The 12466-nt window shown below is 33.7% G+C and overlaps 1 protein-coding gene across 1 annotated transcript; it reads right to left on the reverse strand.

Moving 5' to 3' along the window:
• Positions 1–5082: 5082 nt before the first annotated feature.
• Positions 5083–5457, reverse strand: LOC145104767 (protein S40-1-like). The gene has a single exon (XM_079041954.1). It carries the CDS (start codon positions 5455–5457, stop codon positions 5083–5085), a length of 375 nt encoding a protein of 124 aa, XP_078898080.1.
• Between the last annotated feature and the right edge of the window lie 7009 nt (positions 5458–12466).

Genomic DNA, 12466 nt, shown 5'->3' on the forward strand with positions numbered 1-12466 from the left:
CCTTCGGGTCCACGACAACTCACTCCTGAGATGCAGAGTGCTTTGGAGATAGCTGACAAACCTGCCAAGAGAGGGAAGAAACCGGAGACTAAGAAAGCCGAGACCGAAGGTCCCTCCTCTCCTGAAAAGCGTAAGGCTGATAAGGCTGCACCTTCGGCTCCCAAAAAGAAAAAGGTTAAGCAGATGGCAAAGCGTCCAAAGGCACAAACGCCTTCTGTTTCCAATGAAGAGGAGCAACAAGACAATGAAGAAGAGGAAGTTCAACACGAACATTCACCAAGGGGAAATACTCCTCCCCGATCTCCAACTCCTGACGTACAGGTTCATGTTTCTACTCCTCCTCCTTCTCCAAAACAAACCACTATACCAATCTCAGTTGCTCTCGTTCCTCCACCTGTCACTTCTCAACCTACTACTACTGCTCCACTACCACCACCAATCTTTTCTCAAGCTACAACAACCACAACCACTGGCCCTTCGGTGAGTGTCAACGTATCTAATACGGGGGCACATACCGCTGGCATTACCACCCCTGTTACCACTAAACCTCTCTCACTATCACCTTCAACAGATTCTGAGCCCATTCTGGGAGGTGCAGACTTTGATTTTGATTCCACTTATTATAGTCCTTATCGACTTCCAAGTGAAGATGCTGATGATGCTCCGGTGACTAAACTACATTTACAAGATATTCATGATAAGCTTGACAAATTGCTTGGTACTTCAACAACTTATTCCGATGTTGTTTTAAAAGCTTTTCTTGATACTGCTCTTCAGCAATATACAGACTCAATTGATAAATCTACAAAGGCTGTGGAAGCTTCCAAATCTATCTGCAAGAACGCAACAACAGAAGTCACAGATCTCGTTCGTGAGTCAAAGATCTTTTTGGAATCACTCAAAGCCCATGCCGATTCCAATGCTGCAAAGGTTAATGCTTCTGTTGATTCTCTCTCCAAGTCCCTTCAAGAAGAGAAAGCAAAATTTGATACTGTTCGCACTGAGTTCCAAGTTGATCACACTTCTCTTCTCACTTCGGTCAACTCTCGCCTTGATAAGTTTCAGGTTGACCTTGCCACGGAAAAGAAGCTTATGGACGAACTTGCTCAAAAGACTACACAACTTGAAGTCCGGTCTACTCTTCTTTCTCAAGCCCAGACTGAAATTGCATCACTTAAGACTGAACGGGAAGTTCTTAAAAGTTGTGCTGGGGATGTTCTCTCAATTCTCAGGAATCTTGTTAATGCTCATGATCCTGTTCTAACCCTTACTATCCGAAATCACTTGACTGCTAGACTTCTTCCTACTATTCAGATATTGAATCAGATGCAAGGTGTTACGGAGTCTGTGGTCACTCCGCAACAAGGGGGAGAAGCTGCTCAAAATTCTCCAAATCCACACAAAATCATTATCGAAACCGAACCGAAGGTTAATGCAGCTTCGGGTTCTGGTGGATAGGAAAAATTGAAGGGTGTTGTGGAAGATAGTGAAGACGAAGAAGAAGAAACGATTGCTGGGGCTTTAAAGAGGAAGAAAAGGGATAAAGAGCTCAATGAAAATCTGAGGATAGCCAGAGAGGAAGAAGAGAAAGAGTGAAAGCAGAAAGAAGCTCAAGATGCTCTGGTTTGCAAGCAAGCTCTCTTTCCCCCTTGGACCCGGGAAAGATTAATCAAAGAAGCGATTGAGTCTCCAAGTACTCAGTGGCTGGAACCTGTTGCCTCGTTTGACTGGGAAAACTCGAGGGATTCTCAATTTGACATGCCCATCACCTGTAGGGCATCCGTGTTCCATTGTTTTGATTCCACGGTTGAAGTCCCTTCACCTCATCCACAAGTTGATCAAGATCTAATCGACTATTATCTTGAATTTGCCCAACCCCAATACTTGACATGGAGTGCTCAGAAAATAACCTCTGTCAAGGTATTGAAACCAACTGTTGCTGGAAAATTTATCAATGTGAAGTTCAAGGTGACCCGAGGTTCGGATAACTAAGTTCATATGATTTCGTTAGCTGATCTTCCAAACCTGAACCCACACGATTGGATTTTGCTGTTCAACATTCTGCTTACCAATCAACATCAGTATGAGCCGATCCTTGCTCACCTTAAAAGAATGTTGGCTTCCTACATCCATGAAGTTGCTAAGTTGGATCAGGAGATTGCACATGTTATGAGAAAGAAGCCTATTGTGAAGCCTATCGGGAAGCCAAGTGATCTAAATAAGATGAAAATGGGCAAGATAGATCCGGTTCATCACACTGTAATGTTCACTAGAGGCAAAGGTGAAAATTTCCTTTTTGCTCTTGTTGACAAGCACCTGTTCTCCACAACTTGCTTGGAGCACGTACTTGATATAACTCACAGGTGTAAACAGAACAGTGATTCAGATAAGAAGAACTTCTCTGACGTGCTTCGGTGGTATATAGCATTTCGTCACACTCTTTTGGCCATTATACCGAATGTATTCAAGACAGTGAAGAAGTCTGCTCTTACTCAACCGAACTAGTATCTCGCCTCTATTGATGCAAAGGGGGAGATTGTTGGGTCTAGAGTGTTGCGTCATATGTGCTTAGTGTCGTTATTTTGTTTACCCGGTTTGGGCTTGTCCAACCGTGGTTTATCAATAGGGTTAGCGTATATATTATGCATGCATGTATAGCTTTCATGTTATCGTTCTCATTAATTGCTTTTGCATTGTAACCCTAAACACACCTCTACAATCGAAGTTCTTCATCGAGCTCTTCTGAGGTGTGAGTTATTAATCATTCGACACCATTTGATCCATTCTTGTGTTCTTTGATTACTTCATTCTTGTTTTTCTATTTAGAATCTATCGATCTATAACTCAATATTCCCATCACACTTGATACCCTAGGAAGATCATAGCCGAATTTGTGCCTCTCCCCTCTCTCCAATATCATCCTCTTGCTTCTTTGGTGTTTGTAAGCCATTAGAGGAGTGACACTTGTGACTCTAAGCTCCAAGAACAAGAAGATTCAAGCTATTGTTCAAGAGGTAATTATCTAGATCTGGTTTCTTATGTCAATTTGGAATCATGTATGCTAGATCTAGGGTTAGAAAGTCTTGGATGAATTGCATGTACAATAGAGAAGCCTAGATCCAAGCTTTAGGGTTTGCATGAGCACATAGGATGTTCTTTTGGCTAAAACCCACCAGCTCCTCCACAGAGTCAGAATACAGAGCTTTGGGTAGCATTACATGTGAAATAATTTGGAATTTAAAATTACTTAATGATTTGGGTATAAAATCTCAATTACCGGTTGATATTTTTTGTGATAATGAGTCAGCAATCAAATTGGCATTGAATCCTGTATTTCATGAAAAAACAAAACATTTTGAAGTTGATATTCGTTTAGTGAGGGAAAAGATCGAGAATGAAATTTTAAAAGTGAATAAAATTGAGTCTTCAAACCAAAATGCAGATATTCTAACCAAAGCTCTTGGAAGTAATCAACAGGAATATATTGTAAATCGTCTTAATATGGTTGATGTTTTTAAAGGAAATTAACTGCTTATATGTTCTTTCAAATTAATGTTTAGTTTGAGGGGGCGTGTTAAAAGGTTAATATTTTCATAATCAAACTTAAACATTAATTTATAGATTATTGGGTAAGTTATGTATAAGTGTATATTTGTGGGGGTGTGTTTGTGTATCTTTTATGCAAGAAGTCAAGTTCGTACGCGGACTTCGGGTCGTATCCATGGATCTTTCTATCTGGAATACTTAAGTGTTGTAGTTGGGTGTTTGGTCATTTAGATTAGGGTTTTCTATCTAGGGTTTGTTCATATATCGTGTTTGATGTACACATTTCTAGTTGTTATGTAGTATGAGTGTGACTGTGATATGTAGTGAGGTTTCAGGTGTAATCTGTTGATGTAAACCATATCTTTCATAGTGAATGAAATGATGATGTTGGAAAGTTCTTGAGTTGTTTACGTTTTTTAGACTCTCACCAAAAGAGAGCAAGCATTTCGATTCCCTACATCCAATTAAACTCCATTAATTTATTCATAATCAATATATTATGAACAATTGAATAAACCAACAATAATATTTAAGCCGTATTTTTCTCAACATCAATAACAAGTGTTACATCCGTACGACCACTATGTCGTTCTCAATAGTCATCCATATACTTTTGTCAATTATGTGTAACAACTTGTGCTTATCATGATAAATATCAAATCTCAAAAAAATTATTGTTTTATCAAGTGATAATCATAAAAATAATACAAGTTCTTTTTCTAACTTTGCTATTAGTTAATCATTATTTGTTACTGTGTACTTTGTGAGCATAACGTTGAACATAAGAGAAACAGTTCATTTTACGTTCGTGTTTAATAACAAACTTCCATATTTTCCATTAAATTTTGTAATTTAAATCTCATACTAATTTAAGGGGGCACGATTATATTTCCTAATGATTTGACAACAAATATTTGATAACATTTTGCATGTTTTGTTCAACGTTGAGGTTGTTTGATAGTTGTTGATTGAGTCAGAGGTTTTATTGAGTCAAGTCTGACTGACTCAGACACACCCTTGAATCTAACCGGTAAGATACATATTAAAGAAGGCCATATCGACTCAGAGGCTTCTAAATGTAACATCTAACAAGAAAAATATTAAAGAGCCCATGTATATTTGAAAAACGTATTATCAACTTTTTGTGTTCAAAAGAAAAAATGATTTTCTCATTATGATTTGATGTAATTATCCGAAAGTCAAGTAATCATAAAAAAAATGTTATTTTATCTTTCAATACACAAAACGTTTACAACATTCATACAATTTCAATAGGAAAAACATTTAATAATGTATTTATCTATTTTATTATATATTTAAGCACAAATTGTTTGTTTTCATATACTAATCATACATCTTTGTAAACTCAACTCAAGTTTGGATTCGGTTACATTCCAGTTATCTTGAGGAGAATTTAATTAAAATCTTAGGCTACCTTGGTTTGATGACATCATTAGTGTAGCAAAAAAATCTTGATGCAACAATCGAATCCAAAAACCCAATCTAATCCAAAAGTAAAATTTAAAAGAAGAAATGTCAGGATTCTAGAAATCCCGTCATCCTAAGGATCGAATTCCGTACTTCACTTAAATCTCTTCCTTTCAAAGTCCTCCCGTTGCCGGAGCAAAGGGAAAACGCAGCTTTTCCGGCGATCCGGCGCTCCAAGATCACGTGGGGCGGCACTTTCTCATCTTCATCTGCATCATCGTCTTCGATGGAATGTGTTTGTAAATACTGACGAATCCATGAACTGTCGGAAAATTCTTCCCGAATGCTCATGGGAACTGAACTTTTCTTCAGCTTTTTCTTATCGGATTTTCTTTTATCGACTTTTGGATATCGGAGTTCTTTTCCGTTCCCGGAGGGCTTTTCCGGGAAGATTACCTCCGATTCTTGAAACTCCTCGGTCATCGGAAATGGAATTGGCGTTGTAGAAAATAGAATTTGGAAGAAGGGTGGACGAGGTTGCGAATTTATAGATGAGCACTTAATCGGGAAGGTTGACGTCTTTAACTGTTTATAATAATAAATAATAATAATACTATAGTGGGTAGAAGTAGAACCTAGAATTTATGAATAAAAATTTGAGAAAATTCGAGTAATAACAAAAAAAAAAGTAGGTGGTTTGAAGAAAATAACCAAGAAAAAATACATTTCGAAAATTGATCAAAGGATCCGCAGAGCACCCTCTGCGGATCTATTAAAGCCTCTGCGGATCCAGCTACAGCTCTGCGGAATGTTGGTTTTTTAGTTTTTTTAATTTTTTTTTGCGTTCATTTTCGTTTATTAATATATATTTTTTTAAATACACTTATACCTTATGTGATTATTATGTAAAAAATTTGACAAAAAAAGGTTAAAAATAATGAAATGTTTTATGTAATACGTTTGCTACTTATGTATGTTTTTCATATATTTGTACTTATAAATAACGTAATACAAACCGGTGCATATAAATAACCTAATTAAATCAGTAGATATTTGAGGCGTATAGCAGCCGGGATGGTTGATGGACCACATTGGAAATATATTGATCGGGTTAGTATATATATATATATATATATATATATATATATATATATATATATATATATATATATATATATATATATATATATATAAGAATCAGTGTACAGCTCTGCGGAGCAGTACACACCTCTAAGGATCAGCGTACAGCTCTGCGGATCTGTGCACACCTCTGCGGATCAGTGCACACCTCTGCGGATCAGTGCACACCTCTAAGGATCAGTGTACACATCTGCGGATCAGTTATAGAAGTTATAGACGTATTTAAGTAGTTATTTGTGAGTTTGTGAGTTTCAATTACTAGTAGAAGTTGTTTTTTTGTTGTGTTTGTAGAGAGTGATTTGTAAAATGAGTTTTATTATTTTGTGTACAGGAGGGTCGTGGCAGTTAGTTAATGGAGTTGAGGTTTACGTTAGAAATAATGTGAAAAACTATGGTTTAAATCTTCCTCCTAACATTGACCATGAAATGTTATTACAAATGGTTAGAAGTAAGGCGGGTGTGTTAAATAGTCATATATGTTTGTCTTTTAAACACCCGGAGTTAGAGTATATCATGGAGCTTGGAGATGAAACTGATGTATTTCAATTGAGACATGTAATGTCTGAATCAAAGAAGACGGTGCATTTGTATTTAACAGTGGTAGGTGAAGAAGATGAAGAACAAGCAGTGGTTAACAACCAGTTTAATCCAACAAAAACTAATAGAGGTCGTAGAGAAAGCCAATGTGATGGAAACCGTTCAAGGGGAAGAGGGAATGACACTTTTGTATCAGATAATGATAAAGAACCAAAAGTGGGCATGACTGAATTACAACGTGAAAATTTGTTCAAGTTTGGAGAAGTTCCTGAAATTGATGATCGAAGATGTGAGGAAAAATCAAATGAAGGGTGATCGGATGATGAGTACACGCAACGAAAAACTGCTTTTAATCCATGGTATTGTATTCCTTCTATTCCTAATTGTCCAGAACATATTCTTGAACCTGGACCATTTCACAGTTTAGGTCCGAATGATAAATTAATTGTCAATCAAACCTATAACACCAAAAAAGAGCTAGCATTTGCTGTTAACTTCAAAGCCGTTAGAGAAAAGTTTCAGATAAAGGTTTAAAAATTTTCAAAATCTCGGTACCAGGTTGTTTGTATGCAAGAAAACTGTAATTGGCGTTTATACGCATGTGTCATTAAAGGAACAGAAATGTTTAAAATTAAGACGTTTAATGACGAGCATACATGTTCTTCATTACTTATACACCCAAATCATAGGCAAGCAAATAGCGAAGTTGTGGGAACCATAATACATAACATTATGGGTCAAGAAAGTTTGAGAGTTTGGAAGCCTAATGATATAATTAGAGATATGAATGCTTTGCTACAAATAAATATGAGTTATTCACAAGCGTGACATGCTAGAGAATTTGCTTTGGGATTGATAATGGGGACCCTCGAAGAAAGTTTCTCCAAACTTTCAATTTATTTTCACAATCAGAAGAAACATAATCATGGTACTGTGGCGTACATAAAAACTGATTCGGATGATCGTTTTGGGTATCGCTTTTTCGCTATTGGATGCGCTGTAATATATTTTTAAATATATTTGTTATTTTCTTAAATGTTTATAAACAAATTATATTGTTGATATATTAACGGTTTTTATATTGTTGTTGCGAATACGTGCTTTCAGAGAGTGTTGTAGAAAAGTTATTATTATGGATGGTGCTCATTTGAAGGGAAAGTACAAAGGCACCATCTTGCATGCAGTAGCCATGGATGGCAACAATCAGATCTTGCCTATCGGGTATGGAATTTGCCCAAAAGAGACTACAGATTCTTGGATATGGTTTCTTGAAAAACTACATGAATGCATTGGTGATGTGGAAGATCTGACAATGGTTACAGATAGAGCACCCGCAATTGCTGTAAGTATTCAAAATGTTTTTCCAAATGCTCAACATGGATTGTGTGGTTTTCATCTAATAGGAAACATAGTCCACACCTTTGGAAAAAACAAAAAAACAGCAATTTTGTTTTGGAAGCTGGTAAGAGCTTACAAAACCATTGAGTTTGAATTCTATTGGGGGAGACTTCGTAATATAAGAGATGATGTAGCGACATATCTCAGTCAAATTCCACGTGAGAAATGGACCAGAGCGTATTGCCCTACCACGAGGTATGATTATATGACCTCAAATAGTGCGGAGTCCATGAATGTTGTATCAAATAAAGCAAGGAAGTTGCCTATATTACCACTTCTTGAGTTCTTTCGCGCACTTATGCAAAAATGGTTTTACAAACAGCGGATGGCTGCAGGTATGATTATGTTTAATTTTAAATTATATGATAAATGTCATATATAATAATATATGTTTGTTTTAACAGAAAAAAGTACGACAATACTTACGAAGTGGGCTGAAGATATGGTTAAAAAAAATAAAGAGGGGATTCAAGGATGGTCGGTATCCGGTGTTGACAATACAACATATCAAGTGCATGACTTCAAAAGCGGGGGCATAGTGAATTTGAGGGAAAAGACTTGTTCTTGCAGATATTGGCAACTAACTGGTTTGCCATGTGGTCATGTGATAATGGTTTTAACACACTTGAAAAATGATCATTGTGGGCATATGGCTATAGATGCATATAATTGAAACATATCGAAGAACGTATGAGCAAGCCGTATACCCTCTTTCAGAACTTAGTGATTGGGAGGTTCTGGATGACCTTATGGTTGTTAACCCTCCTGTGATGGAAATACGTCAATCCGGTAGACCAAAAAACACCAATCGTATTCCATCTCAAGGTGAGGAACCAAAAAATAAGAAGGTGTACTAGATGCCATAACACAACTCATAATGCAAGGACGTGTAAGGAAATCGTTCCAAAGAACCAAAGTAAAACTAAAAAACGTACCGGGGCGTCAGGGAGTGGGACAAAAGCGACAGAAGAGGAACCGACGCAAGCGACCGAAAACCAATGGCAATATGAGCCAGAGAACCAATGGACGCAACATACTGAACAACAATGGCATCAGCAGCCAGACAACCAATGGACACAACAGACCGAACATCAATGGCAGCAGCATCCAGACAACCAATGGACACAACAGACCGAACATCAATGGCAGCAGGAGCCACATAACCAATGGGCGCAAGAGACCGAATACCAACCGCAGGAAGAGCCACAGAACCAATGGCAGGGTTGCACCGAGTACCAATGGCAGCAAGAGCCAGATAACCAATGGACGCAAGAGACAGTAAACCTAGGGACACAAGCAACAGATAACCCATGGACGGAATACGAAAACAGATCAAAGTTTCCGTGGTTCGATTTGAATGGATGAAGTTTATTTCAAAGTATGTTTATTATGAAGGTTGTATGTTTATGTTTTTTAAGGTATGTTTTGTAACCTATAAAAACCATGGAATATTTGTATAATTTTAATTAGGTTATTTATATGCACCGGTTTGTATTACGTTATTTATAAGTACAAATACATGAAAAACATACATAAGTAGCAAACGTATTACATAAAACATTTCATTATTTTTAACCTTTTTTTGTCAAATTTTTTACATAATAATCACATAAGGTATAAGTGTATTTAAAAAAAATAATATTAATAAACGAAAATAAACGCAAAAAAAACGAAAAAAAAAATAAAAAAATTAAAAAACCAACATTCCACAGAGTTGTAGCTGGATCCGCAGAGGCTTTAATGGATCCGCAGAGGGTGCTCTGCGGATCCTTTGGTCATTTTCCGAAATGTGTTTTTCATTGGTTATTTTCTTCAAACCACCCACTTTTTTTGATTATTACTCGAATTTTCTCTAAAATTTTTGGAAAGATAGTTATTTTTTGGTATGGTTCTTGTTTATGTAACTTTTTTTTATATATTTGATCATTTAATTTATTAAAAATGTGTTCACATATTATCATTGTCAACTGTTATCTTAGGCGCTAATGGTGACATGTGAACATATTTAACAAGTTAAATGGTTAAACGTGAAAAAAAAAATCTTATAGGTTTTTTTAATATAATGTTTTAAACTTTGATTATAATTTTTTTAAACTTTTTTTTATAGTTTCATATAATTTTCATACAAGTTTTTTTTAACCAAATATTTGCTAAATATTAAAAAAATTTCTTATAAGCTTTTTTTCTTCCCTTTTTTTATTTTCTTTTATTTTTTATTTTTTATTTTTTATTTTTATATTTTCATACAATTTTTTTATAACTTTCATACAATTATTTATAAACTTTCTTTTACAATATTTTTAAAATGTTTCATAGATTTTGTATGACAATTTAATATTTTTTGTAACATTTTAAAATACTTTCGTTAAGTGATAATTTAGAACATTATATTAAAAGTTAAAAAGTTTATAAAGTTCTAATTAAAAAGTATAAAAAAAGTTGAAATAATTTTAAAACATTTACATTATATAGATTTCTTTTTTATTTGCTACGTAATATTTTCTTTTTATTTTTTATAAGACTCTCAATACTTATTGTACATATTTGATTTATTTAATTTTATTGTGGGATACTATTACTTTTAAAATATTTCATTTGTTTAAAAACAAAAGATATATATATATATATATATATATATATATATATATATATATATATATATATATATATATATATATATATATATATATATATATATATATATAGGTTCTATGGAAAATAAAAAACCCAAAATGAGGCTATATAAAACATTTCACAAAAAACATATTTATTAATTAAAAAATAAAGTTTAGAATTAGTCAATATTTACTTTATATTTATGATAATAAGTTTTTACTAAAAATAAATTAGTAGAGAATTGATTTGTCAAATCATAATATTATAAATGAGGTAAATAATCAATCATTATAGATGTTTTAATAAAACGTTTGATTAAATAATACAAACAAATATGAAAAATAAAACCGCTATTAAAAGTAAGGAAAATGACTTATTATGGTAATTAACTTTTCGTTTTGTTCACATTTAAATATATTTTTTTTGTTTTTTGTTTGACCATTTAACTTGTTAGATGTGTTTGCATATTACAATTGTTATCTGAGATAGCCAGTGACAATGATAATATATGAATACAATTAACAAGTTACATAGTCAAACATATAAAAAAAATTATGTAAATATAAACAAAACGACAAAGATGATCACTTTGGTAAGTCATTTCTCCTAAAAAAATTAATAATATTTCTTACCCATTAGACTAAGACTATATAAAAACAGTAAGATGTGTTTGAGTTTGGTAAACTCAGTTGAAAAATAAAAAGTTGTAAATTAATACCAGAAACAAGATTAGGATAATTATTGTTAAGAATAATAATAATCTAATAAACTTGTTGTAATAGGTCGAATTTTTTTTCATTAAATAATAGTTGAAAGCTTTTTGAAGTTTTCACTTTTTACTTTAAAAAAAAATTTGTTCGGCAATAAGAATTTTTATATTTCAACGACTTTTGCAAAACTTTTGCCATTTCAGAATTTTAACTTTTAGTTTTCATATAATTTTATTCTTTAAAAACTAGAGCTTAGCTCATTTTAAGTTACTAAATTTTTTTAGTGTTTTATATTAGTCATTATATTTCGTTTAAGCTACCATTGGTCACTAAACTTGTTTATTTATTAATTTTTTCATTTAGTGATTATAACCGGTATTAGCTAGTTTATAACAACGAACAATTTTATCAAGTTTATAACTAGTTATTGAATTTTTCTAGATGTTTTATTTTAATCATTATATTTTGTTTAAGTTACCATTTTCCGTTGGACTTGTTTAAAATTTTCATTTTAGTCATTTTGCTTTATTATTATTATTTATAAAAAAAAAAAAACTTTTTTCCTTTTCTCCACAACTAAACTTGTTATATCAAATTATCTTAGAGTAAATTATACGAATGATCCCTCCAATTTAAGGTACCCTGCACCTATTCAATTCCAATTATTAGTTTTCACTTTGGCCTACTACACGGCTACACCCTCTGTGTCACACCCCCAAACCAAGGATGGCGGAAACGTCCGGGGGTGGAGGACTTCATGTATAGTATCACAACAACGAGTATAATAGTGCTCAAAGTAAATACAACCATCATAAATATAATTGAAAAAGTTATACCATAGTATGTTTTTACATGATTTGAATTCAATTACACTATGATGACAAAATTAAATGTTTGACGATTTAACGTCCCATCCTCAAAAGCGGTTGATTTCCTGTTTCACTGAATTCCTGAGAATATAAGTAGTTTGAAAAAGTGTCAACAATTAAGTTGGTGAGTTCATAAGAGTTTTATTTGAGAAAGAAGCCGTTTTCCTTGTAAAAAGCGATAGAGTATGATTTCAGAAAATTCAATATTTTCTTTATTAAACG

The sequence above is a fragment of the Lactuca virosa genome, chromosome 4 (genome assembly GCF_052849685.1).
Source record: "Lactuca virosa cultivar CGN04683 chromosome 4, Lactuca_virosa_CGN04683_v6, whole genome shotgun sequence".
Taxonomy (NCBI): Eukaryota; Viridiplantae; Streptophyta; class Magnoliopsida; order Asterales; family Asteraceae; genus Lactuca; species Lactuca virosa.